Source organism: Gnatocerus cornutus, chromosome 4 (genome assembly GCF_029298725.1).
Source record: "Gnatocerus cornutus isolate USDA-ARS CGAHR chromosome 4, icGnaCorn1.1, whole genome shotgun sequence".
In the NCBI taxonomy this organism is placed as follows: domain Eukaryota; kingdom Metazoa; phylum Arthropoda; class Insecta; order Coleoptera; family Tenebrionidae; genus Gnatocerus; species Gnatocerus cornutus.
The window spans coordinates 21,139,058-21,165,625 of NC_142236.1; the positions used below are offsets into that span (position 1 = coordinate 21,139,058).

A 26,568-nucleotide genomic window follows, 5' to 3' on the forward strand; every position below is an offset into this window, starting at 1 on the left:
TTACAAAGAAACGTTTCGGTACAAAAATGCAATAAACAAACTAACGGAAAGTGAATTACATCAAAAGAACTACAAAAATCTCCCATTCGCTCTGTTGTGAGTGTGATCAAACTACAAAAATTATTGAAAACAAAATAACAATGAAAAACAACACAATTTACCAAGTAGATATGTACACACAATTTATCAATAAACATTAATAAAAGATAATTATTTTCAAAGGCGACACACAGAAACAGGACGAGATTATGTTTTCGGAAGACCCGAAGACAATCTTTCCTATTCCGCAAGCATAGTACAGGCGGTGTCTTATCGAGAGTACTAACAAATTATGGCCAGATTAAGAGTAACCAACATCTCACCCGCGGAAGACCCGCTAGTTAGGTGAACCCTGACTACCCCGCGAGTCCCACGTAACAAGCTTCCAGCACTGGAGGGTTTTTGAAAGTCAAAAATCAAAGTTTAATTTTGAATTGATCACACTCTAAAAAGAACATACTAACATTAACGCGAGAGGCTGTTTGTTATGTTGAGTCTTTTGTGACGAAGAAAATCTAGAAAGGAGAATTGGGTTCGGACAAGTACAGAGCAGCTAAGAAAACAAGGGACATACATAAAATACATAAACATATAAATTTTCGGTTTCAGTTTCAATAAAATACAATGGAAGAGAAAGTCGTGGACTTTAGGAAAAATGTACTCGTTTTTGCTCACGAATGACACAGAGCGATCCAAAAAGACATTCCCAGTTAATTTGATGTATTTCACAATTTCTTTAAAATCCTATTCTATTTTTAATCCTTCGAACTCAACAGTATAAATTCCTTGAGCAGAATCGAATAAAATTCAAGTTCCCAAAAGTATCGGGTTTCCACGAATCTAAACTGCTTCTGCACGTGTCTTATCGGACGGTGGGCGAACACTGATTGAATCCAGACGCTTACGTCAGCGGAAAAACGCGTTACTTTAGAATTGTGCAGAAAATAGCTACTTTACATGAATCCGGAGTGACTTCCTTATTAAAACAACAAATGACAAAAATTATTACATACCAAATGGTGACAACACACAAGTGCTTCTTCAAGAAGCCCTAAAATAACACTACACTCCCGTTAAAATTAATCTGTTAAAAAAAAAACGTTTAAAATGTTTTGACAAACTACAAACTAACAAAACACAAAAATGAAAAATTAAAACAAAATAGGAATTAAAATTAACACTTGGAAAAATTTGGCGAAACGCACTCGATAGCACAACACCTTGGTAGTCCCGAAGTCGTACCCAGAATGACTCGCCTCCGGCGTCTCCCGCCTCCTCCGCTGTGGCGGCGGCGAACTACCCAGTCCACCAACTTCTTAACGCAAAAATCCCTGCGGTCGTTGTGGCGCGAAAAGTTTGAAATTTGAATTTGAAGTGGGACACTACAACCTAGTTTTTAATTAAAACTCTTCTTTATTATTTTGGTCTTCTTTATTGTTTTGGTTGTTTTGTATACAACTTTAGTCATAATTTATCAAATTTTGCATGTTTCTTTAGACTATTTTCGGTGGTTTATTTAAACTTAGAGTAAAACATTACCCTTGAAAATTGCGGGTTGCCTAAAAATTTGAATCCACTATTTTCAATATGGCTGGTGAGTAGGAACATCATGGCGGGAACTTTGCACCATCTAGGTTATTAAGTTAAAGTCGATGGTTCTTAACAAGGAGTATAAAAGGTCCCAATTTTAGAGGCGGAAGGTTATATGAGAGCTGAGTGTACTGGCAAGTTAGGGGTTTTCATCAAAGTTGGTACTAATTTAGCGTGGGGGGGGGGGGGGGTGTCAAAATAAGTTAGTTTGCATTTTGATTGACACTTTTGGTTAAATTAGGAATTTATCGAAAATACAAAAAGATTTAAGTCTAATTTGATGAAAAGTGGATAATAATATACTATTTTCTACGACCAAGTAGTGTAATTAAATTTTTACAAATGAACATTTGAACAAGAGCACAATTTTCTAAATCACTATCATCACTATCCATTTTTTTTAAACAACGTATTTATAAATGTTTCTAGCATCAAGGGTGGCTATGAAATGTCAAAGAAATGTGCCGCTCATTACAAATGTGGGTTTCGATTTGTCAACTGACAATTGCAGTTAACCTCAAAGATGAAGCAAAGTAAGTTTTGAGAAATAAACTGTTCGAATTGTGGTTTAAAACATGAAAATCGAAAACTTGGGCACAAAACCGTAACTAAAACGTCATTGAAGTAAGTAACAAAAAATAATGTTTAAGATAGTTATATTCACTATGAAAACAAAACGGCAAAATAGTGTACGACAGGAATTCCAAAGTCCTCTGTACTGTCTGTAGTTCACTGCAATTCTTATATTTAGACCGTGAAATTGTAAACAACATCAGATCACGAGAATCAACGACACCATGGTCTTAGATCACGGGGGCGTCACTCTATAGACCCTTGTGGTACCTTGTGGAGATTGATCGACGGTGGCGGACTCTGTGTTTAAGTCACATAAGTTTTGCAATTTTGATGATGAAAGAATACAGATTTCTAATTTACCTTAATTGAGGAGGATGCATATAATTCAAAAAGAGAAACAAATACAATGTTTATGTTTTGTTCAACGGAAAGTTTTAACATGTGTTGTGTTGAATTTTAAGTTTTTAGTTTTTTCTCGAGTTTTCTTCAGTTGTAGTGTTGAAGTTTATAAGAACGGTTAAAGTTACACTGGTCATCTTGTTTTGTTGTTGCAATAGAACTGAATTTATTTAATAATTAGTTCAGGAATGACCATATTTAATACCAAGCTACGATCGGTGAGTATTATTAATCTAAAATGTATATGCATATTTCAATTATTTATTAATTTGTAGAATTATTTACACTGGAGTCTAATAAAGAGACCAGCTATTTTCATTTTTTACCAGAGATGCACCAACTTGCAACACTTCAGAAAAATTATTTGGTAAATTTAACATTGTTAAACTTTAGTTAATATTACAAATAATTGTATTTTAGATACAATAGAAAAGATGCAACAACCAGAATTAAGAGTTCAACACAATTCAAGAAACCTTTATGAAGAGTATGTGGAATATTGAAAATTCAGCTCTTTTTAAGTGAAAACATTCCAACATCTTAAACATCAATGTTTGGGGACACTCTTGTGAAATTTTGCTTCTGCAATCGTTATTGAAACATACATTTTCAACGTCGCGAGTACTACAAAAAAATAGGTATGCTTATGAATCGTTGTAATATGTATTTATATGTTGGGTATTTATTGTGATTTATGTTTCTATGTATAATTGTATAATAAATATGTTACATTGAAATAGCGTTTTCAATTGAAATTAAATTATTACAACCAGTGAAAAAATGCCCACAGTGGTTCGTGTCTTATCTAAGGTAGCTGGTTTGTGTCTTCGGGAATAAGTAAAACTTCTGTGACTTTTTTATAGATGTCGCCTCCGCGCGTCATTTCCGAAAATTTACTATAGAGTGGGCTATCTATTTACTCCTTCATCTAAGGTCTTAGATGAAGGAGTTGACCATGGTAACGCTACTTCTTTTCTGTGATAGGTTAGCATGAGCGCGGACGATTTGAATAATGCAAATTGTCATAGCAACGACCCAAGGCTTTTTTATTGGTTTAGTGATTAGTGCATCAGTGAATTATAAAAATCCCCACCTATGATTGGCTGAAGGCCGTGAACTATGAATTAATTATTCACATTCTTGAAATATAGGTAACAAATAACATTATGAATCGAAAAAGTTGAAATAATGGAAATATTATTAAACGGTCGTAGAAAAAAGATTTGTACTACGTGGTGTGGATGTTTTTTTGACTACTAAATAAAACATGTTTGTAAACAAATCGCCTCTGTCCGGAAAGTCGCGCACCACCGTGATACCGGAAAAATGTTAAAAAAAATCATGTCTTCAATTTTTCGAGATATGATGGGTTGAAGAGGAAAAGTTTAATGCCAAAATTAACGATTTCAGTGCAATCATTTTTGGTTCAAATGAATTTGTTACCTAAAGGACATTTTGCGCAAAGGCATGGTGCAAAAAAAATGGAAAATTTTGTAGTAAGAAATGCCTGAAAACTGTTAGCAAGATTTTTGAATCAACAATCTTGATCAGTGTGGCATCGTTCACATGAAACCATAGTTACATTACTCGTTCATGAACCGACTTGACTAACAGCAACGTTACTATGGCCTTGAATATTAAAAATTAAAATTATTGGGGAAAAGTTCAGCAATGTTGCCATTTTCCTAATTATATTTTAGTCCTCCTGCGAAAATAGAGTCCGCAAGATGGTGCGCCACTTTCCGGACACCTGTATATCGAAAAAAACACATTTAAATTGTACACTGTTTATTGTTAACTTAATTCCAAAATCCTACAAGTGTCGTCACCTCCTTAAAAAACTATGCGACTTCCTGATCCTCTCCAGATCGTGTTCCGTAAGACCACTGATCACATTCAAACGTTTACTCTTCGCGTACGTGTGATCTTCCAAGTGCAAATGTTTCTTCGACCGCCGTTCAACTTTACAACTCCACTTTTGCATCTCACTATGTGTTGCATGTCTCAAGTTGATATGATCAGTCAAACCAGCTTTCGTCGTCGCTTTAAAGTCGCAAATCCCACACTCCCACGTCTGGGTCTCGTTTTTATCGGCGTGCCGCATTTTCATATGGCGGGTGAGCGACGCTTTTAACTTCCCTTTGTAGAAACATTTATCACATTCGTACCACTCGATCTCGTCGTTTCGTAGATGTTTCCGTATCCTGTGGAGTGAGACCATCGTTTTTTCCTTCGCTCGAAAATCGCAGCTGTCGCAACAAAACCATTTAAAGTCGTTGGAATGGACGAGTTTCACGTGTCGCATCAGCCACGATTTTAGTTTCGCCTTGTACTCGCATTTATCACATTTAAACCACTTTATCTCCTTGTCGCTTAAATGTTTGACGATTTTGTGCTTCGCCAAGTTTGATTTGGATTTTGATCGACACTCGCATTGATCACATTGAAACCAGCGGACTTGATCGACACTCAAATGCTTGTATCTTATGTGTTGCTTCAAATGTGAGGTTAGTTTGGTTTTGTAGTCACACTCCCCACATTTGCGCCAAAGGATGTTGCGAACCTCCCCTCTGTGGCCCCTATTTTCAACATATGCTTCGTCGGAAACTTCGACTTTTATGTACACTCCTTCATAGCAAGTTTCTATTTTGGTACTTGTAGGGCAAGCATGTTTCAACCGATCTAGAGCAAAATAACTTGAAAAGGGGCAATTCTCACAGAAGTACCGGCGCTCCTCTTTAAACTGTTGCTTCAGCGCGTGTTGTTCCTGTTGGTGCTTCTTCAGCGTCATCAATAAGTTTGTGGTAAAGTCGCAGTAGTCACAACGATAGAATTCTATGGATGCTTCGCAGCTGAAGGAGTTGAGCTCGGTTCGGTGGCGCCGCATGTGAATAACCATCGAGGACAACGACGTGGACCAGAATTTGCAGAAGTTGCATCGGTGGGTGCTCCGCTTCTTCGAGTTTAACCTCAAAATTTCGTCGGAGAATTTCAAAACCGACATTTTTAATACCTGTTGGTTTTTATTCATTTAAATAGAGAAATGGGCGTTTAGAGAGGAAATACTCACCAGAAGTACACGAAAAGGCGGAGAAAAACGAGTTTTTGAGGTGGGAAACTAACCTCACTTTCAAGAATTTTTACTCCACGTAATCCAGATTCCACTGGACTTGTTTGTAATGGGTAAAAAACTGAAAGTTGGCTGGGCTAAAAGGCGGCTTTTTTAAATTGTTTGTTGGAAAACATCCAAATTTTCAAAATGCGAATCAAAAACAAGATTTTGAGTAATTTAAAACGGTTTCCGGAAACATAAAAAAGTAAATAAAACAATGTAAATATGACATATTTGTACAATATTTTGTTTTGACTATCATTTTTGCTACATCACTTGAGGTTATATAACTTCATTTCTGTTAACACTATCGATAAGGTAAAACTTTTCATTTGCAATGATAGAAAAAATAAAAGACGTCGCAGGTGTGCTCAAATATATGAGAGGACGAAAATCATTCGATCGCGTTTTAGAAAAGGTAGGTAAACAAATCTCAAAAATAAAAAAAATGTAATTGAATAAGCTCTGGAATCATAAAGTCACGTACGATCCCAGTTGATAATGATAAATTAAGCGTCAAAAATTGCAGATAAACGTGATTTCCATTGGCGAAGGTAAATGTCACGCTGAACTGAAACTCGACGATGACCACGTGGACTCAAAGGGCTTTTTACATAATGGAATGACGGCTACAATTGTCGACTGTGTTTCCGGTTACGCACTTATGACAAAAATTCCGGGCGCACATGTTTCTGTCGACATACATTTCAGGTAAACTCAATTTTACTACAAAATGTTTCTTGCATCAAAGGTGACTGTGAAACGTCTAAGGAATTTGCCGCTCACTACAACTGTGGGTTTAGATTTTTTCAACTCACACTTGTAGTTACATTCACAATGAAAACAGAGCGGCAAAATGGTGAATGAGCACCCTTGATGTTAGAAACATTTATATTTAGATTTGGTTAAAGTTATTGTTTTTAGTTGTGTGACTAAGGCTTCTAAAGGAGACTGTATAGACATTGATGCGTTTGTTAGCAAACATGGAAAAAATCTGGCGTATTTGGATGTGATTTTGAAGAATAAAGCGACTGGAAATGTCGTAGTTAAAGGTACACACACAAAATATATCTTACAGTCGTAAACGAGTCGCAATTTACGTTTTTATAGTAAGAATGGTATCAAGAAAATACAATAAAGCCCTTAAAAATTATATTTAGATTTCATAAAATCATATGTTTATAAGTGTTATATTCTTTATAATGATTAAAAGACTTAATCCCTATGTACACCAAAATGTTCAAATATTGTTTGATCTTATAGAACTCTGGTGTAGTATGTCACATAAAATGATAAAGCAAAAGATGTAACATTTCTACATCGTCAGAAAAAGAAAGAGCGCTACATAAATAAATTAAGACAAATATGTACAACGTTCCAAACCAAAGTTCTGTTAATTTCACAATAATTAATTATATTACACGTTATTCGTTTATATCAACTAATCTATAAAGAGAACTGGGACTGTACCTTGTACCAAACTTTCCATTTGAAAGTTGGCACGGGGCTCCTCCTCTCAGCTGTTGTGAACACAGATGGACCTTACCTTTCGCTGTAAGTCACCAACAACATCATAAACAGCACAACCACATTGGTGTTCAAATATGGACCAAATTAAAGTGTCAAAGTTAATAAAAATAATTTATTCTTTTTTTTTATATAAAATATGACAAGACAAAACGATCCCTGATGGGGTCACCTGTGTTCACTACACTATCACAGCTAAGCGTTGTCCATAATTTATAGTTCTCCAGCATCAATCTACATTTAACCTAACAAATGTCCTTTGGAACTACTTATTCTTTTTAACAACATTGAATATGAAATACAAGAAACAAAATAAAAACCTGTCGTCACCTGGACTTGGCGAGCTACTCTGTCACTTCTTGCTGTTGTGGTTCTGTGTTCTCCGCGCTGTCTTCGTGTGCAGCAGGTGCTTCCTCAGCTATCGGAGCCTCTTCGTTCTGCACGTCTCCTTCTACAACCTCACGGTTAAATGGTTCGTCATGTAGCGGCGTAGTGCCACCTTTAGTCTCGGTACCGTTCGCCGACGGTTGATCTTCATCAGGAGGGTTCTCCTCTTGGGATTCGCTCCAGCGGCTGCGCTTCTGGAAACGGTCGTTTTCTGGCGGTGGTTCATGACCGAATTCGGGACGCGGCCGACGTCGATCCTCGAAACGTCCGCGGTGCCTCATATGTGGCGGCTCGTCGTACATTCCTGGGGGACCTCGGTGGAAATCAGGATGATCGAAGCGGGGGCCGAAATTCGGCCGCTCTTTCCACGGCGGCGCTGCAGGACGGAAAGACACCACATTAAAACCTGGATAATTTGAAATGAAAGTTAACACTCACTGGGCCTGGGTCCCCTCATGGGCGGCATCCCCCTCGGATGGAACTTGTGCGGTCCTCCTCCCCTCATCGGCGGCCTGGGCATGGGGAAATCGGGTCCTCCCCTCATCATCGGCCGCGGCGGCCCAAATCCATCCCTCGGCGGGTAGTAATCCGGTCCCGGCGGTGGCCCCCTTCCTCTCGGCTCAAATTTGTCCCTAAAATCTCTCCTCCCCCGTCCAAACCTCTCGTGTTCATAGTCATCCCTGTGCATCCTCTGATGCAACGGAGGTCCTTCCATTCTGCTAGGATCCATCCAATCGTCCGGATGTTCCATCATCGGAGGATAATCATCCAACATCGGCGGCCCGTTCATAGCATGATCGTACTCATCGGGACCGTGCATCGCGTACATTTCCTCCAATTCAGGGGGTGGTCCTTTATGGGGCGGAAACATCCGTCTGTCTATCAAATTTGGATGGATATCCGGTTCGTTCAATTCCCTGGGTCTTTCGTGATTTGAGTAGGGCGTTTCGTTGGGCATTGCCATCTGTTGGAGACGATCGTTAAGAGTCTTTTCGCGTTCGCGGCGTTCCATTACGTCCAAGTCTCGGTCGCCCCATCGGTTGGGTCGATCACGACGATCTTCTTTGCGATCGCGGCTGTGGTTATCCTCCCGGTCCGGGTAGCCACGGAGACGATCTCTATCTCTGAAACAAACGGACATGACAGAACCGGACACAACAATCAGTGGTTCTCAAACGAGAAATGAAATAGAATTGTAGCATTTTCTGACACGCTTAAATCTAGACATAATAATATTCGTGCACGTCTCGCTTAATTTAACCTAAGTTTACCTGTCCCAACTCACCTGTTACGGTCCCGATCCCGTTCTCTACTCCTGGAGTTCCTCCGATCCCTGTCCCTATCCCTGTTGTCTCTTCGATCGTCCATATCCGGCATCATATCACTTCCGAGTCCCCCAGGATTCGGTCTGTGATTATTTTGATTGAATTGGGCAAGGGACGCTTGTAACTGCTCGCTCAGCAACATCGGTCTTTCCGTTTTCTCGGCATCTTCCATCTCGATATCCATGTTGTCGTCGTGCGGCGCCGGTAACCCAATCGGCGGTTGTGGAATCATCCCAAACTGCTGCGTCATATTCATCAAAGTCTCGCTCAAATTCTTCATATTCGTATCGGACGAATTCTGACTCTGCTCCGATCCTTGAACCGACATCTGCTGCATCAATCCCGCAGGACCCTGGAACGGCGATCCCAACCCCACCAACTGATTCGACATCAACGCGCTGGATATATTGGGAGGTGGAACTCCTATAGGAACATTAGGAAGCATAGCCGGCGGTATGTTCATCCCCAACAATCTGTTCCCGAATTGGAACGGCGAGACTAGCGGCAAAGCCATCGGCGGCGGTTGCAACAGTCCAGTTCCTGGAACGGGGGGCGGCTGACTGGTATCCACTGACGGTCGCGACACATCCGACACTGTCAAAAAATTACTGGAGGGATCTGAAGTGAGCGGGGCGTTTGTGGATTTGTTCGGGGCGTTTGCCGACACTTTCGCTTTCATCCAAGCTGGCATGGTGTCTTCGTCGATCATACCGCCATCTTCTAACATCTCTAGGTCTATGTCGGGTTTGAGTTTGTGCCAGGGAATGTATGATACACCCAGGTCACCTTCCCAGTAGTCCTTCAAGTCTTTACCTTTGACTCCTTTGCCGGGAGCCCAGGCCAGCTGGAAAAAATTGTACCGTTTAAGACAATGGGACTTGAATTGGTTGTCTCCATTTAGATTGGTTCAAGTCGCACCAGAATAGAAGATGTTCACATAGAAATTCGACATCTTTTATTCTTTCAGGAGAAAAGATTTTGAATAGTTACTTTAATAAATCATGTTTTTTAATTGTTTCAAAATCTTTATCCCAGACTGAAAACGCGATGAACGTTAAACAATTTATTTTTTTTTATCTTTTTTAACGTTCACGCAGTTTTAACAGTATTTGTAAAAATGAAATTAAACTAGAGAGTTTAAAATTTATTTCGTTTTTACAAACACTCTTATTGAGACACTGAGGATATAAACAAATAAATAACGTGCACGAATATTTTCATAATTGACGTAGTAAATGCCACAATTTCATTTCAAAAAGTGTAATACACAATACAACCATGTTTTAGATTAACTTGTCTTGCCACACTTCTTACCTGCTTTCATTTAACGTACGTTAAATGAAGATTATGTTGCAAACTACTGTAAAGTCCAGAAACGCATAAATTCGTTTAAAAACGAAATTTAGTCTGAGCGCCTTCTCAAATCTTCAAAAAGTTGATCAAACATCACACTCAACTTTACAGCGGTGCGTTAAGAACCAAAATAGAAAAAGGTTTCTCCGATGATTCTGAATTTAATGCTCAATTGTCTTAGTAGGCTTTGATCGATAAACGTCAAGTAATTGACGTTAATTAAATTTGCGCCTACTATCAAGTACAAAAACGCTTATTTGACCTTTTCCTTGATACGTTCAAAGGCCTTTTGAAATTTATATTTCAAATGAGCTTGACACTTTTCAATTTCACAACTTGAAAGAACAAACGCGTGATTCAACAGATAATTCAGACTGATCTGTGAACTGTTGCAATTGTCATTTAATGTTTCCGGCATCAAGGGTGGCTACATGTCAAAGAAATTTGCCGCTTATTACACATGTGGGTTTAGATTTTTTTAACCGACATTTGTACAAGGTGTTTATAAATGTTTCTAGCATCAAGGGTGGCTATGAAATGTCAAAGAAATTTGCCGCTCATTACAAATGTGGGTTTCCACTTTTTAATTGACATTTGCAGTTAACCTCAAACATGGAGCAAAGTAAGTTATGAGAAATAAACTGTTCTAGCTGTTGTTTAAGACCTGAAAATCAAAAAATTGGACACAGAACATTAACTGAAACGTCACTGACGTAAATAACATTAATAATTTTCAAGATAGTCATATTCACTATGAAAACAAAGCGACAAAATGGTGTACGACAGGAATTCCAGAGCCTCCCTTGATGCTAGAAACATTTATAAACAGCTTGTAGTTAACCTCAATCATTTTTGCTATAGTTAAAGTCATTATGAAAACAAAGCGTCAAACTACTATATGACAGGAATTCCAGAGCACCCTTGATGCTACAAACAATTTGTTAATAATGAAATGCATAACTTTGGTTAGCAACTTGACAGATTCTTCTTTCGCACGTTATTAAAAGTAATGTAACTCACGGCACTGGACAGACTCGCATTAAATTTGGAATATTTAAAATTTTAAAAGATTTAGGCTGTTTTATGTAGAAAAAATTTGTTTCCAGCTGAAATTAGGAACGAGGTGACACGACGTTACATAAAAACTTGATAAATTTCCACATCAACAACTCCCAAATTTCAACTGTCAATCCAAATTCAAATCAAATGAATCAACTCACCGTTATCGACTTTCCATGCAGCATGTGACTCTTCAATTTCGTCAAACACCTCGCGGCATCTTGTCTTCTGTGCATCACAATAAACGCGCAACCTCTTGGAGGTATCAAATCTATACTGACAATGTCCCCGAACTCCCCAAAAGTGTTTGATAAATCTTCTTGATGTACTAATTTTGACAGATGACCGACCCATAACGTGGTACTGCACACTGTTGAAATCAACAAAATCAGAGAAAATTCTCGGTTTTCCAAGACAGTACTTACCACTTAGGTTCTCTTTTTTTATCGTGGGAAGCCCCCGTTTCTTCCGCTCTTTATCCTTCTCAGACTCCTTTTCTTTGGTCTTGTTCCTGTCTCGGGATCTAGTTCTATGCCGCCGAGATCTGGACCTCGAACCTGACCGTGATCTGCGCGATCGTCGATCACGATCACGTCTCTCTCTGGATCTTTCGCGCGATCTGCTTCTCCTCCTTCTGTATCTATCCTCGGTCGGACTGGGACTGCGTGAATCTCCATGGTCCAACGTGATAACCTAAGAGAGCGTCAGCAAGAGGGTGATTAAAAGTCCGATACTTACTTCAACGTCACCGCCGTTATCAGCTTCACCACCGACAAACTGCACGTCGTTATCAAGGACTTGTTGCTGCGAAATTTCGTACGGTTGTTGTGGCTTGTATCCGGGAGGAGGCTGTGACATGTCAGTTGCGGGCGGTAAATAGTAAGGGTTTCCCATGAGAGATGAAGTATTCCCCGGCTTAAACTCACATTCGGAAGCAAAAGGAAGGTTCTAAAAGCAACAATGAAGGAAAAAGACTAGGGAAATATTGTGAATCTTACAGGCACAGTTTGGGCTAAATGTTTATCAAACTCTTCTTCTTGTTGTTTCATCTCTTGGAGCTTTCTGAGTTTATCGATATCTAATTCTCCAGTTTGACCCGCAGTCATTGTTTGTTGGATGGTTTGGAGTTGGCGCAGGACTTCAGGGTTAGTAAGCAAACTAGAAATCAAAACTAGAGCTAAAAAGGAAGTTTGATATTTTCACATACCTTGAGACTGAATCGTTGGGTCCAGGTGCTGACGCCGGGCCTGCCTTGGGTGATGAGTGAGCTTCATCGTCATCGTCACCGTAGTCAAAATCTAACAATTTTCTGTCAAAATGGACTTGACTTTCAGACTTTGAAGCAGCATCTCCAGATCTTGTAAGCAATCTTTGCAACTGCTGTAATTGAACGAGCACGTTTGGGTCCGACAGGTTCTGGAACAAAAGAATCTCGTTACAAGTGGTTCCAGACGTGGAATTATTTTACTAATTCAACACCTCTTCTCCGTATTAGCCGCCTACGTTTCAATTTTTAAAAACCAAATATATAATACGAACATTACAATTGTCATTTTCCTACCTCCCCAAGTACTACAGAGCTGTTTTTTTTTTAAATAAGTGAGAGAAATAAATTCTCAACGTTGAAAACATTAAGTTATACAACAAAACAATTTTCGGGAACTCTTTGTCAAAGTGACTGGTACTAAGAAAATGTGTTACCTTGACATTAAAATATCAAATAATTGACAAACGTCAAACCATGTTCACAAAGTAACACTCAACTAGATCAAAAAATACAATCGATCAGACCGTAATAATTATCGTATGTTTGGTACTTCAAAAGTCTGATCTTATTAGTAAAATGTCAACTTGAAGGTTATACAAGATGTTTATAAATGTGTCTAGCATCAAGCGTGGCTATGAAATGTCAAAGAAATTTGCCGCTTATTACAAATGTGGGTTTCAACTTTTTTCAGCTGACATTTGCAGGTACCTCAATCATAGAGCAGTTAGTTTAGAAAAAACTGTTCTAGATGTGGTTTGAAGCCTGAAAATCAAAAATAACTGAAACGTTGACGTAAGTAAAGTTTTAAATAAATTTTGACATAGAAACATCCATTATGAAAACAACGCGGCAAAATAGTGTATAACAGGAATTCCAAAGCCGCCTTTAATGCTAGAAATATTTAGAAACACGTCTTACAATTGCTCATAATAAGTGACGCTAGTGTCACCCCAAAATTACTGAAAGAGCTCTAATTATTGTTACAATTAATTGTACATAATCTAACTAAGAACACTATAAAGAATTTATTGTTCTCTCTTCTATACATTTTGAATACGTATGTTTCAAAAATAATGTAATTGAATGACTAAAATTTCCATCACTTTTAAAAATGTACAGAGCGATCATTTTAAATTCACATTTAAGCCGGCTATGAGAGTATTTGACAAGCAAACACACGTCCAATTCTTAACAAAGTTCATTTGAATAACTTTGGCTGGTGGCATAAATTAAGAATGCCATGAAATTTATTGTCCGTGTGACAGTGGCAAAAAAATTTGCAAGTTTTTTTTAACTCAATGAATTTGTTTTCTTTAGTTTCTCTTGTTATTATTGCTGGATACAATAATTTAATTTAAATCTTGTCCATACCTTAAAGATTTACTGCAATAAAAATGCGCATTTATCTTAAACGTTTTAGAATCGCTGAAATTTGTCAGATTCGAATTCGCTCTGGAATTCCTGTCACGCACTATTTTGCCGCTTTGCTTTCGTAGTGAATATAACTATGTTAAAAATGATTTAATCACGGTTTTATGTTCAAGTTTTTGATTTTCAGGTTTCAAAACACAACTAAAAAATTTCTTTTTCAAAACTAACTATGCTTTATGATTGAAGCTTAACTACAAATGTCAGTTGAAAAATCTAAATCCACATTTGTAATGAGCGGCAAATTTCTTTGTCATTTCTTAGCCACTCTTGATGCGAGAACATTTATAAACACCTTGTATAACGATTAGCCACCAAAAAAATCAAGTGGGCTGTGAACAACACAAATATAAGGCAGTCTTCTGTCTGAGCATCGCCAACTTAATTAATATTTGTTGACTCTGATTTATTTTCCATTATTGTTATCTGTTCACAGCCACCTTGATAGTGGCAATTACATATCGTCGGTTAAAGTTAAGAAATTTTTTTGAACAAAATTCTCAATTTTATAAAACAATTATGATTTTAGAACTAGAGCACACTTATTTTAATTCTCTACATTTCCAAATTCTCAGATTTGACGACAAATATGTAATAAAAAAAATTTCTCGAGCTCGGTTAAAAAAATCAAAATGGCAATTAACAATTTAAACCTGAATCTGAAAAATTGCATGTCAAAATGCAATGGGAACTAAATGCGTTTAAAAAAAATCGTTCTATACTACATGTAACGGGTGACCAATAAAAATTGTCATCAGAGCAAGCGGGGTAACGAGAAAATCATATCTGTTCCTTATAGACAAATGAAAACTTGACGCTTGCTTGATGATCAATTTTCTTAATCACCCAATAGAAATGAGTCGGATTTGAAAGCTTCACAGAACTGAGCTAACAAAAAACAAAAATGAATTCACAAACTTGTATGCAAACGTGTCTGTGAAGTTGAACTTTAGCAGATTGATGATAAAACAGCTCTTTTTACATAAATCAGAAGTAGACCATAATTTTTGAGACACACATTGCTCCTTTCTGTTGCCAACTTTCAGAAAGTTCCTTGAACCTCTGACAGGTAATTAATTACAAGAAAATTGCAGCAAATAAAAGCCTGCAAACTTTTGAAAATTGGCAACAATCCTCTCTACAGCCCTCCTCTATCTCTACACGGCGTAATCGTTTTTCTCAAAAAGCAAACTAGCGCAGGTTTAGTACCAAGTTAGCTCCTCCAAGATGAGCGGCATCAACGCCTTGTTGTGAACCTTTGGTGGGCGTCTTTTGAAGAGCAGGGGAACCTAACATGAACAACTTATTTAGACAAATACCAGAACTATACAACGTGCCAAAATAAACAATTAACTTTCGCGACACATCAAATCCTGGCACGTTGTATAATGTTTAAATACAAGAAAGAGAAACAAAATTTACCAACCTTTGATGGCTATGGCACCAGCATTCATTCCATTTGACTGCAGCGGCGTCCCCAACTCTTTATGAATGGGGTTGTTGGGGTCCGCTAAATCAAACAGCGGTTGGATTACTTCCGGCGCAAAAACTTGGTTCTTCTGCCAGAGGTTCAAAACACGAATGATTTTACTCTGAAAAAAAAAAATTGGACGGTTTTTTGTGAAAACTAGCGATAGAGAGACTCACTTTGTCTTCAGACGGACATGAGAAGAGATTGATGAAGGTCTGTCGCATGTTTTTGGCAAAACGTGGGGCGAAAACGTCTTTATCCGGACCAAACTGATGTCTCGATTGTCTCACTATAGAGTCAATTACGTAAAGTCCTGGCACTTTATATTCCGGTTTACACTTTAAAATGAACTTTTCGACACTTTGCACTACGTGTTTGTAGAATTTAATGGCTTTGATTGCCCCTCTGGTGATCGCAGTCATCTTGGCTTTCGAGATGGGGGGCTTCACCTCGTACAGAGACGAAAGCTGGAAATGAAGAAAACGGTCAAGAAACACGCTCGCGTTCTTATTTTTGCGAAATTTCGTAAATGTTTGGCTGGCATTTTCACGGCGTCGCAACTTAGATTAGGCGCTTACCTCTGCATTGAACGACTTCACAGCATCCATTTTAGGGTTAGGACTAACGTTTACACATCACAACAAAGCACAAGATGTTTTTTATCAATCATTTTTGAAATAAATTATACACAATAAACCATCATAAGCCGTCCGCCATTTTGATGTGCCGGTAATGTCGGGATTTTCCGGAGGCTTCTCCCACTTCCGTGACGGCGGGAATTTCAAAACGGGATCATTAAAACAAGTGATTTTTGTATTGTTCAGGGGAACGTTGACTGCAGTAACGTTTATTAGTTCAATTTACATTCTTTCTCGACTAAATTCAATTAGAATCAACTTTTGAGGGAATTGTTAGGTATGTTCTTTGAGGCTCTGGAAAAGAAAGATTAGTTGGGGGGCTACGCTATATTCACGCCTACTTGAGACAATCATTGTGTGTTTTGTACTCCATGGTGGCACTTGCTGGAATATTAAGTAGTCTTTTGAGTGCGTCCCGTATCCTAGCCGTGACTGCCTGATCTGATGCAGTTCTGTTCCAAATACTTAGAAGGTATTCTTGGTATCTAGTTGAAACGACGACGCCACAAATCTCGTTCCCTGCCTGCAAAAACACGTTAATTTAAGGTAAAACAGGTTTGTCTCGTTACCACCATGAATTGCTCCCCCAACATTGCCATACACAGGTTTTCCCAAGCTCTTCCTGCCTGTTCCTTCCTTAGCCTAATCACCTGTGGAAACAAGTAAAATCCCGACTCTTTCGCGTTGAAATTCGTACCCATTTTCCTCCCTTTTTGTTGGCGGCGTCCTCCCACATGGGCTTAATACCTTTTTTAAACAAGTGTAAATCTCGATGTGCTGGTATGTCCGTTAGTCGTACAATGTGTGAATAAAGCGACCACCACTGCTCCACCGTCCCCACCTGTCCGACCAACCTCAGCGCTTGACTGTACCCTTGCGACCCCTGCACTTGCGAGGGCCTCTTAGAAAACCACAGACAATACGGATGCTGCAATTTGTGTTCACCTGGAGGATACTCTATCGTTCCGAGATCAGTGATGTATGGTCCCACCTCGTCGTCTCCGCTGCCACTGTCGGAATTTTCGTGGTGTTTCAAGCTGTTGGAGGAACACATCAAACAATTTTCTTTGTTGGCGACCAACTTACGGCTCGTACTTGTTGGACATGGTGTCTGCGGTGGATGTTTCAACGTTGTATACCATCAATCAGCGTTATCACAGCCTGGGGCTTCCTATTTTAGTAATCTTTGCGTTTCTTTATATTTATTTTTAAGGCTAGAGTCTATAACATCAACTTCCTTTTGGTTAACCTTGAGTTGCATGGGTACCAACCTCGCACAGGTTTTCACCTCTTCAAATCAAATTGTTTAAACACACACGAGACTCGCTGATCCACTTAAAGAGGAACGCCTCTAAAAATACTGCGATTTACAAAAAACCGCACGTGTAAATTCGATATTATCGTTTTTTTCAGAGGTTTCAATGTTTGTCAGGTTGGCGACCATTCGCCACCGCAGCGCCGCGTTTCACCGGGAAAACCAAATAAATTACGATCGCATTTCACCAACAAAAGCGCAAGTTCTTCATGCAGTCAGTTTATTAAAAAACAAGTATCCACTTTAATAGTGACAGTCTTTAAGGTTGGAATCTTAATGAATCAACTTTGAAAATTTTAAGGTTTATAGGATTGGCATCATTGTTCCTTCAGAATGTGACATTTACCAATTTGACATAAAAAGTGCAGTGCATTAACAACTGCGAGTCCTCAAAGATGTTCCAAATGAAGTGAAATTCCCCTCTCAGAAGCGCTGCTGTTTAAAATCGGTAAGAAACAATTGAATTTCCCCATATTACATTGACAGAAATTTCACGATCGTCTTTTGTGCCCTAAAGCCCGATTCACATAACACCACCATTGCAACATTTGCAACAGGAACAAATTACACCATGAAAATTTTAGAACCTTGAACCTCTTTATCACAATTTGTTGGTCCTTATTCAAAGAGATGTGTATAAATCGAATGAAAAATGTTTATTAATATTTTATAACAACTGTCTGGACTTTTTCAAACGTTAACTACTTGATAGCCCCACCAGTGCTGTGCTGCAAGGGCCCATGAAGTAGTTAAAGTGTACAACAGAGTCGGTTATAATAATTGTATAAAAATATATGTATTTAGCTAAAATTTCGACATTCTTCGTTACAAGACGACAAAATGGAACTCAATTTTCAAAATTGAAGCATAAGAAACGGACTCTCAACACAAGCCGTGTGGTTTCCCAATAACAAAACTTTGTAAATTCATAAACAAGACAAACTCTTATTTCACGAGTAAAAATCCTTGCACATTCGCAATAAACTTGTCGAAATTATCCCTAAACTTCAATTTTGGTTGTCGTTCGCCGTTCATGGCCACATTTAACGTTAAATTATGAAAGGCGGCAGCTAATCGATCAGCGATAAGAGGATCAGGCTGTGACTTGATCAGTTTCTCCACCAACATGCGGTACTCTTCCTCGTAACAACACATCAGAGCGTAAATACAAGTACTGGCAGAACTCATGAGATCCGAATTAATCTGACGCGTGAGAGTCAAATCGAAGAGCAGGTTCAAAAACGGCTTCATCAAAACACAAATGGGAGATTGCTGCAAGGAGTTTCTGAAAAAGTACGAAGACATGCCTTGGATAAAGTCCAGCGAGGCTTGAGACACGTCCGAACCGAACTGAGTCAAACCCAGCTCGATGGATCTCAGGAGTTGTTGAATGAGGTTCTCAGGTAAATTACAGATTTTCTCAGGATAGATGTCGTTGATCAAAACCAACAGTCTGTAGTACTGCGAGCACAGACTGGGATATTTGAGTAAATCGGCAGTCATTAAAGGCATTATAAAGTTGAGACCAAACAAAGAGACATCGGAGGCTGTCACTGTGACGACTTCTTCGTCGTTTGGACACAAATCTATACAATCTTTGGATAAAATAAAAGTGAGTAAATCTAAGATGAGCGCCAAGTCTTGAAAACTGTTCTCTTCGGCCAAAGAGTCGCCGCTGAATTTGTTACAGTTACACTTTGCGTAAGCTTGCACGGTGGCTAAAGTACTTTCGTACAATTTTTTACTGTCGAGTTGGCACAAGTAACACAACATGTTTTTCGCGCATTGTCCGAACAGTTCTAAAATTAACTGCACTATAACTTGATAGTTGTTGTAAAATGTTAGGATATTGGGAAGTTCTGCCAACATTGGCGCTAAAAATTGGAAAAGGATCTGCACGGTGGTCATGTGGGAACCTTTCGCGATCCCTATAAAACTCTCGATGATGTCGATGACTTCTTTCTGAACCTGTTCTTTGTGGTAGTTTCTCCGGAAAATCTCCTCCTGGGTGATGAGGTTGTCGAAGCGACTTTTGAGGGGGCTTAGAATTTGATCAAAGTACCCATTCAAGTCTTGCACGTCGCGTAGCGCCACTCCCGCCAAAACGAAGCTTTTGAAGAGATCCCGTCGGATGTTGGGAGGGAGGCCACCCGGAGCGAGTTTCTCCTGGAGGCTGATCAAGTTCCAGAGACTTTTACTCTTGACGATGCATAAAGATCTACAATTTCAAGTTTTTCAATTGATAAGGACTAAAATCAACTTACTGTTTCTGCTTAATACAGACCAACGCAGTCAACAAGTCCACCGTGTCTCTTAACAAGATCGGTTCCGAATGAAAATGACAGATGTTTGAATAAATCTTATCTAGAATAAAATTCACGACGAAAATGGCACCTTCAGTGTCTTTCCCCACAGCTCCGACTAGCACCGGACTGACCTGAAACGCAACAGTCACAGAGAGTTCCAACTGTTTCAACTCACCTCTTGATAATAATTTTCAATAGGCAGAAGATAAGAAAGGCACCATCGTTTCAAGAACCACATGATTGTCGAACTCACTTCGGGACTCATAAAGTGTCCCAATTTCGCCTCAGCAGCGGAGTTTTCCACAACGCACAGTTTCAGAACGTCTGAAACTATTCGTATAATATAGTCGCATCGCTCGATATCAGGAGGAACATTGCTAATTTGATGAGCCGATGCTAACAACGTTAAACTCGCTTCTAAAGTCGTCGTTCCTTGTCGTAATTGTTCGATCGAGTACTGCATCATCTCTGAAGGTATCATCGGGGTTTCCCCGTCACTGTCCATGCAGAGAATATGCCCGGCAATTAGTATCACCCAGTGGATATCTTCAAAGAGATTGTCTAAATTACTTGACTCTGAAATGTTCATAGCCCGCGATTCCATCATTTGGAGACTCATTTTCAACTTCTCCGTGTTCATCTCAAGTAATCTGAAAAGACAGAATTAAGGGGGTTGATGATCAAACTTAACTTACTTGTAAATGATGGGGAGAGCGTGCGACGGGATGATCCGTCCGAACATGCCGATGGTCTGCAACTGATCTTTGAAGGAAATCCGATCGATGTCTTCGTTATCTTCGATTTCTTGGGGTTCGTTGTCGTGGTTTTGACGAGAGCCGTCTGGAGGGGCCAAGTGGAACTGAAGATACGTATTGAAGATTTGAACGGCGCATTCTTGGATGTTGCTGTTTGAGTTCACGGCGTACTCTTGGAGGATGCTCGTCCAGGCTTCCATCATATTGTCGAAGGCGTCGTTGTAATATCTATCCTCGTCCGAAGACTGGGGGAAAAGACAGTGAAAGTGCGAAATTGTTCGAGTTTTTCTTACCATATCTTCGAGGGCTGCCCCCTTACAAAACGAGCAAGTTAGTCGCGTCAAATCGTCCAAGTACGAATCTTGCAGCTGCGTCGGTAACTTCTGAATGTCGTTGATGAAGAATAAAATCAACTTCTTAACGATGTTGGAGATGCCCAAAGATTCTTTGTTTTTTATGGTGACACTGAAAGAAGCCAGATTAGGATAAAATGAGAGGCAGAAAGAACAAACCTTGAAACGAGCTTGGAGAAATTTTCCATATAAGACTTCAAATACTCCAATTTGACCGAGTCCGTCGACATGATTTCTCCATTTAGAGAAGCCAGTTGGACCAAACACGTGAGAGCGTGATGTGACAATCCTTCGTACTCTTTCACCTTCCAAAAGATTTGGAACATGAGCGGAAGAATCTGAGGGGAGAGGATAATTTCAGACCAGTTTTCCGACAATCGCAGGGCGGGGGCTTGATCGGCTTCATAGACAGATTCGTAGATCCCAATCAGTCGTTTAGGTAGTGCTACGTGTTAAGGAAGAATTTCACTAAAGGCGAACAAATAAATGGCAAGTTTAAAAGGATATATAGAGGCGAGATGTACCCCCACGTCAACACACTCTCGGTCACTTTCAGAATGTGTCTCGTTAAAGCTACGACATTGTCGGGGTAAGGAGGATCGTTCTTCACCACTTCAGACAACAGTTGTATACAAAACTGGAAGATTCTCTTCAAGTCAGTGGACTGAAATTGCTTCTTTGCTTTAAAATGGACTTCCCACGGCAACCCCACGTCGGTTGATTTCACAGTGCTGGCATACTCTTGCATTAAATTCGCGATAATGTTAAAACCCAACACTTTCTAAAATAAACGCAATTAAATCAAAAAACGAACCCTCAAAAACAACCTTTTCTGGTTCCGCGTTTAGAATGATGTTCTCCACTTCTTGTAAAATATTCCCACGCTCTCTACCCCCATCGTCCACGCTCGCCCTCTTCACCATAATCGCAATAACTTGCAGAATCCGATCGCGAACAAAAGGAGGAACTTGCTTTGTTGTAATATAGTGCATCAAGTACTGCCTCAGCGACAGTTTGTCTGAATCTAGTAAAAACGACCATTCTCGAATAAGAGCACTTTTAAGGGTCTCTGCAGCCTCGAATTGGACATAATGAACTTGGCAGTTGTCCAAAATTTGCCGACATATAGCAAATGGCGATTTGCATTTTCGGAAATTTATAAATATATATTCGGCGTTGTGTCTTTGCTCGTTTGTGACGAGATTCGGGGGCGCCTACAACTCAAGTTATTTCAAAATAAAGTGAAAAATTTACACTTGCCATTATGATGGAGGCGGCTGATTCCAGCTCGGAAATGAAATTCTCATTCATCTTAGCGCCACGGGTTCACATCTAACTGGTTTTTTAATAAAGAATGTTCTTCTTTTGTCCTAGAATTGCTTGTTGTTTAGTTCGCAGAAGTGTGGTTAGGTTTCACTAATTTCACGTTTTTGACAGAACCTGCTTGGTGGGGGAACCAGTCTGTCAAAGGCGAGCTTAGAGCGTTTGCCACGGCGGCGCCACCTACCCAACAATCGACAAGTGTTTTTAACTTTTATTAACCGTCAATTGATGTCTTTCTAATCAAAAACTTTTTAAAGTGTGAGAATTTTTTTGTTAATTTATGATTATTACTTATTACTTATTATTCTCCCTTTAAAGCTAAAGTTGAGGAAGTAACTAGCGCCGACGGTAAAATTTGGAACCAAATCTTGTATCTTCCTGTATAAAGTGAAATTGACATTGACAAGTGTAGACAAGTTTTTCTCGCTAGTTAAAAATAGACGAAAATAAAAGCAAAAATACCTTTTAATTTTTATTTTATTGCGTGTTTCGTTCAAATGATCACACTGAAATGCCACTTGTGATCTCTCTCGTTTGTTTTGTTCAACTTAACCTAAAATTTTAGCAGCATGATCAACAACGAAACTAATAATAAATTCGGGACAAAGTAAGTGTTTTAATGATGTTTTTACAAAACCTAATTGCATTCTTGATTTTTAGGCGTAAACCGGTGATTCCCCCTCAAGGAGTTCGCTGCCAAAAATGCCTGGATTATGGTCACTGGTCCTATGAATGCACAGGACAAAGAAAATATCTCCACAGATCATCAAGAACCCAACAATTGAAAAAGCGAATCAAGTTGTGCGAAGAAAAGGAGGCCCAAAGGAAATTAAACACGGCGACTAAAGCTAAAAATGGGGCCAACAAGAGTGGACATAGCAGTTCTTCTAGTTCTAGCAGTAGCAGTAGCAGCAGCTCAGACAGTGACAGTTCTTCATCAGATTCAGAGTCTTCAAGCAATACTGAATAACTGTTGTTTAGGTTTTTAGGTTTAAGTTTATAAAAGTATTTAAGTAAGCAGGTTTAGGATGTTCTTGTACATTTTCAAACTAAACATTGTCAAGTATTTTGTGAGTTTGAGAGTATTCTGAGTAGGCCTTGTCTTTATTCTATGGTCTTGTTAAGTAGGCTCTGGCTTGAGTGTTACGTTCATGGCCTACTTTGAAAAAAAAATCTCACATGATATGAGCAGTAAACGTTGTCATGGTAAATTAATTGAATAAATGTACTTTTTTACTGAAATTAAGTTAACTGCGGAAAAAGGTATTAAAAAGGGGAAAAAGTGCTTCCTGGAGAAGATTGTTTTACATTTACAAGAAATAATGATAATTTACATTCAATAATAACTCCTAACGCTACTAAAATGAACTGTACGGTAATATCTACTTAAATGAAGGAGATAATTTATTTTATGGGCAATTATTAAGAGTATCGACGATTTAAAAGTGCTGTACTTCTGTCTTATTGTTATTGGAGACATCATTTAGTTTAAAATATTTGGTTGAAATGACAAGTTCTAATATATATATCAACAGACAATTTTCTGTTGAAATTGCCGATTATCCAAAACGTAATTAACAACAAGAAGTGAATACAAATCTAAACGAGACTTTTTAGAAGACCCGTTATGGTTCGTGGGGTTTTTAACTTCAGACGTATTTCAATTCAGAATTGTTAAATTTAACGTAGTGATGACCATGCAGGCGTGCTTAGTAATTTCCTTTATTCAAACGTGCTTGTTTTTGGAGAAGTTTGAGATCCACTATTTTGTTAAATACGCTCCGACATTCGTTCTTCTTCAGTTTGTAAGTTTTTTATTGTGTCGTCTGTTTGTGACATTACTGGAAACTCTGTAGTACAAATTATAAAGCCTTTCGATGCGGTTTTAATTTTCTGTTTTTACTAGGCAACTCTTGGATGTGGTGGAATCTTATTTACCGACACATTTACATTGGATACATTAAAAATGACTAAAATATGGATGCCTACTGATCCCCGTCATAAATTAACAAAAGATATGAAAAAAGAGGCCAAAATAGTCACAATTGTTATAATATTTAACATAATTTTGGGAGTTGTCAGTGGATTGATTTTAGTTAAAAATGACGAAGACATGTTTATCATATTTGCCTTACTAAACAACTTTGTTCCACCGGTTTTCCAAAGTGTATTGATGATTATTGTTAGTTTATCGTGTTCGTTTTTGACTTTTATATGTCTGGCTTCCATATATCAACTGATATATGGATGTTTTCACATCACTTACCAAATAAAGTTTTTATTGGCTTATTTAAATTCGATTAACGATGTAAACGAGACTCGTGAAGAACTAAGTTGTGAAGACCATGAAGAAATAATGAACATACTTAAAGCAGTGATACAACGCCACTGTCAGATTCTTAGGTGAGTGAACATTTTGGAATTTTTCAAACTAATGAAAAATATTAAGGTACGGAAATATCTCCATGGAAAAAGGTTGGTGGTTAATGTTATTTTACATAATCGCTGGAGGCCTGTATCTCATAAGTCTTGTATTTTTTTTATTTATGGTAAGTGAAACAATAGGAAATTTTCATACAATCCGCTTCAGTTTAAAGGAGAAGAAACGGAAATGGTTTATAGAGTCATTCCACTTTGTGGCACCAGTATAGTATTGGCAACAATGATTATGGTCTATGGTCAAAAAATTGAAGACACCGTAAGTCATTTAAATTTCGCATTCTTTATGTGATCAATATTGATTGACTTAGGATGACGACATTTATAATACTTTATGCAACTTAAACTGGTACATGTGGAACGCGAAGAACAAGAAAATATACTTGATTTTACTACTAGCATTTATGCAGGATCTTAAAATTAAAATAACGGAAAACGTCTCTATTAATCACAAGTTGGGAATTCAGGTGACACTTGTAATTTGTTGACATATAAGCAAATCATTTCTTTTTATAGATCAGTCAGAAAGTTTACTCGGTTGTTTCAGTGCTCATACAAATGAAAATTTAACAATATTATGAAATAGTCTACACTTATTCGTCATAAAGGACACGCCCTTCTAGAATTTTTTAAAGTCCAGCTCATTACTATCAGTCCACTCTCCTGTGTAAATTTTCGAAAATTTTAGCTGTAAATCAGGCTTTCAAATCTTTAGGGGGAAAATTGAATGTAGCAATTTTTGAGGTTTAACACGTTGTCAAAGTTGAGTGTACTAATCAATACCTAATTGAAAATTTGTTGCAAAAAATGATTTTAATAGAGATTTAACAAGTTTTGGCAATGTTGTGCAAGATGATTAGCTTCTACGCATGTCAGAGTTGCGTCAAGGTCAAACTCTCTTAGTGCTAATTGTTACCGATAAAAATTGCTAGGGGCTGCTACCAACTTAACTTTTAAAATGGGCCCGTTCAGCGTTTTTTTTTTAATTCATAATTTGAATGTGCTTTGCGTAAATAACCGATTCCCAAAAAATTAAATTTTTTCGGCAATTCTTTCACCCTTAAAAAAAATATCCCAAAAGTGTAGATTTGGGAAACGGGGCGTGGCTAGTCGTGACGTCATTCCACGGTACTCTCGGCGCACTCCATACTGTTGCCAGATTTGAGACATTTCAGCATTACTGACTCCAAATTACTGTTGTTTTAAATATCTGAGAGCCTAAAGGATTTTGCATTATAATATGAATTTTAAAAATGCTATACAAAAGATACGTAGTTTCCCAATGTAACTAGAAACACATCGGTAACAGCACCTTTTTTTAATGAAAAAACAAGAATAACTTGCTATGCAGCAAAGTGATTTTGTTTCAAATAATGGCAGTAGACTGTTGTAACATTTTTTTAATAGAAGAAGATATTGGTTCTTAAAGACGAAAAGTGGTAAAATCATAATGATACCCGGTGTTTTACCACATAATATTTTGCCTGTCAAAAATGCAGATCTGCAACACTAGGTCCAAGCTTCGAAAAGCTTTTGAAAAAAGACGTAGTCTGGTCACAATTGAAAAAACTTTAGTCATTCTTAACGGCGCAGGTGAAGTCGTTAAATAAGTACATACATTACATAATACTCTATCATTTTTGTTTCGAACTTGCCCAAGTATCCGTGATAGTGCAACTACAAAAATAGCACTTTTTTTTCGGCAAAATAATTTTCTTGTAGCTGGGAAATATCGGGCATCCAATATTTTTATTTGGATCAAACGAGCTTGTATAAAAAGTGATAACTGATAATGTAATATCAGCACGCTGCCGAATTTATGAAAGTTGAAGAAATGGATTTGCAGGCTCCAAACTTTGCTCCTCTGATATTGTTTTTCTCATAATCTTCATCTTAGATTCGACGA

At 38.3% G+C, this 26,568-nt stretch overlaps 6 protein-coding genes and 1 long non-coding RNA gene across 11 annotated transcripts; 3 read left to right on the forward strand and 4 right to left on the reverse strand.

The window, feature by feature from the left end:
- The first annotated feature begins 2,445 nt into the window (after positions 1-2,445).
- LOC148176686 (uncharacterized) lies at positions 2,446-3,276 on the forward strand. The gene is made up of 3 exons (XR_015770006.1): positions 2,446-2,822; positions 2,880-2,971; positions 3,025-3,276. It is a non-coding gene; the product is annotated as an uncharacterized LOC148176686 (long non-coding RNA).
- A 1,099-nt stretch (positions 3,277-4,375) lies between these two features.
- Positions 4,376-5,865, reverse strand: LOC148176687 (uncharacterized). The gene is made up of 2 exons (XM_088033577.1): positions 5,675-5,865; positions 4,376-5,617 (listed from the first exon to the last, which is right to left on the reverse strand). The coding sequence occupies exon 2, from the start codon at positions 5,606-5,608 to the stop codon at positions 4,430-4,432; it is 1,179 nt and encodes a 392-aa protein (XP_087889703.1). The 5' UTR covers positions 5,609-5,617; positions 5,675-5,865; the 3' UTR covers positions 4,376-4,429.
- Positions 5,866-5,969: 104 nt separating this feature from the next.
- LOC148176688 (acyl-coenzyme A thioesterase 13-like) lies at positions 5,970-6,869 on the forward strand. Its single transcript, XM_088033581.1, has 3 exons — positions 5,970-6,134; positions 6,246-6,427; positions 6,641-6,869. Exons 1-3 carry the CDS (start codon positions 6,054-6,056, stop codon positions 6,798-6,800), a joined length of 423 nt encoding a protein of 140 aa, XP_087889707.1. The 5' UTR covers positions 5,970-6,053; the 3' UTR covers positions 6,801-6,869.
- Positions 6,870-7,343: 474 nt separating this feature from the next.
- Positions 7,344-16,276, reverse strand: Isha (Insulator su(Hw) mRNA adaptor). Of its 3 annotated transcripts, none has more exons than XM_088033576.1 (13): positions 16,112-16,276; positions 15,710-16,000; positions 15,489-15,654; positions 15,272-15,351; positions 12,575-12,783; positions 12,366-12,525; positions 12,106-12,315; positions 11,793-12,060; positions 11,529-11,737; positions 8,916-9,799; positions 8,646-8,754; positions 8,069-8,594; positions 7,344-8,006 (listed from the first exon to the last, which is right to left on the reverse strand). In XM_088033576.1, the coding sequence occupies exons 1-13, from the start codon at positions 16,139-16,141 to the stop codon at positions 7,588-7,590; spliced, it is 3,561 nt and encodes a 1,186-aa protein (XP_087889702.1). In that variant the 5' UTR covers positions 16,142-16,276; the 3' UTR covers positions 7,344-7,587. The 3 variants fall into 3 exon arrangements, with proteins under 3 accessions (XP_087889702.1, XP_087889701.1, XP_087889700.1); XM_088033575.1 differs by having other exon boundaries at positions 7,344-7,694; positions 7,743-8,006; positions 8,069-8,754; XM_088033574.1 differs by having other exon boundaries at positions 8,069-8,754; positions 16,112-16,275.
- A 65-nt stretch (positions 16,277-16,341) lies between these two features.
- Positions 16,342-17,510, reverse strand: eIF4EHP (eukaryotic translation initiation factor 4E homologous protein). Of its 3 annotated transcripts, none has more exons than XM_088033580.1 (5): positions 17,267-17,510; positions 16,869-17,208; positions 16,741-16,821; positions 16,513-16,694; positions 16,342-16,465 (listed from the first exon to the last, which is right to left on the reverse strand). In XM_088033580.1, exons 1-5 carry the CDS (start codon positions 17,311-17,313, stop codon positions 16,426-16,428), a joined length of 690 nt encoding a protein of 229 aa, XP_087889706.1. In that variant the 5' UTR covers positions 17,314-17,510; the 3' UTR covers positions 16,342-16,425. The 3 variants fall into 3 exon arrangements, with proteins under 3 accessions (XP_087889706.1, XP_087889705.1, XP_087889704.1); XM_088033579.1 differs by having other exon boundaries at positions 16,744-16,821; positions 17,258-17,509; XM_088033578.1 differs by having other exon boundaries at positions 17,258-17,505.
- A 611-nt stretch (positions 17,511-18,121) lies between these two features.
- Positions 18,122-22,357, reverse strand: LOC148176691 (exportin-4-like). The gene is made up of 9 exons (XM_088034344.1): positions 22,161-22,357; positions 21,728-22,114; positions 21,408-21,681; positions 21,060-21,342; positions 20,841-21,012; positions 20,488-20,792; positions 19,968-20,442; positions 19,751-19,923; positions 18,122-19,704 (listed from the first exon to the last, which is right to left on the reverse strand). The coding sequence occupies exons 1-9, from the start codon at positions 22,209-22,211 to the stop codon at positions 18,432-18,434; spliced, it is 3,393 nt and encodes a 1,130-aa protein (XP_087890470.1). The 5' UTR covers positions 22,212-22,357; the 3' UTR covers positions 18,122-18,431.
- A 248-nt stretch (positions 22,358-22,605) lies between these two features.
- LOC148176692 (zinc finger CCHC domain-containing protein 10-like) lies at positions 22,606-23,465 on the forward strand. The gene is made up of 2 exons (XM_088034196.1): positions 22,606-22,830; positions 22,884-23,465. Exons 1-2 carry the CDS (start codon positions 22,793-22,795, stop codon positions 23,191-23,193), a joined length of 348 nt encoding a protein of 115 aa, XP_087890322.1. The 5' UTR covers positions 22,606-22,792; the 3' UTR covers positions 23,194-23,465.
- Positions 23,466-26,568: the final 3,103 nt, after the last annotated feature.

Bases quoted from the DNA above. Each gene is read 5' to 3' on its own strand.
- LOC148176687 (XM_088033577.1), bottom strand. From the start codon at position 5,608: ATGTCGGTTTTGAAATTCTCCGACGAAATTTTGAGGTTAAACTCGAAG.
- LOC148176688 (XM_088033581.1), top strand. From the start codon at position 6,054: ATGATAGAAAAAATAAAAGACGTCGCAGGTGTGCTCAAATATATGAGA. The intron at 6,135-6,245 runs GTAGGTAAACAA...CAAAAATTGCAG, and splicing joins TCGATCGCGTTTTAGAAAAG to ATAAACGTGATTTCCATTGG. The intron at 6,428-6,640 runs GTAAACTCAATT...TATTGTTTTTAG, and splicing joins TCTGTCGACATACATTTCAG to TTGTGTGACTAAGGCTTCTA.
- Isha (XM_088033574.1), bottom strand. From the start codon at position 16,141: ATGGATGCTGTGAAGTCGTTCAATGCAGAG. The intron at 12,061-12,105 runs GTAAGTATCGGA...ACGCTCTCTTAG, and splicing joins ATAACGGCGGTGACGTTGAA to GTTATCACGTTGGACCATGG. The intron at 8,755-8,915 runs GTGAGTTGGGAC...CGTTTGTTTCAG, and splicing joins CGGGATCGGGACCGTAACAG to AGATAGAGATCGTCTCCGTG.
- eIF4EHP (XM_088033578.1), bottom strand. From the start codon at position 17,313: ATGGTATACAACGTTGAAACATCCACCGCAGACACCATGTCCAACAAG. The intron at 16,695-16,740 runs GTAACGAGACAA...GTGTTTTTGCAG, and splicing joins TGGGGGAGCAATTCATGGTG to GCAGGGAACGAGATTTGTGG. The intron at 16,466-16,512 runs GTAGGCGTGAAT...TTTCTTTTCCAG, and splicing joins ACACACAATGATTGTCTCAA to AGCCTCAAAGAACATACCTA.
- LOC148176691 (XM_088034344.1), bottom strand. From the start codon at position 22,211: ATGAATGAGAATTTCATTTCCGAGCTGGAATCAGCCGCCTCCATCATA. The intron at 21,343-21,407 runs ATATCCTTTTAA...AACACGTAGCAC, and splicing joins GGGGTACATCTCGCCTCTAT to TACCTAAACGACTGATTGGG. The intron at 19,705-19,750 runs GTAAGTTGATTT...TTGAAATTGTAG, and splicing joins GTCTGTATTAAGCAGAAACA to ATCTTTATGCATCGTCAAGA.
- LOC148176692 (XM_088034196.1), top strand. From the start codon at position 22,793: ATGATCAACAACGAAACTAATAATAAATTCGGGACAAA. The intron at 22,831-22,883 runs GTAAGTGTTTTA...CTTGATTTTTAG, and splicing joins AATAATAAATTCGGGACAAA to GCGTAAACCGGTGATTCCCC.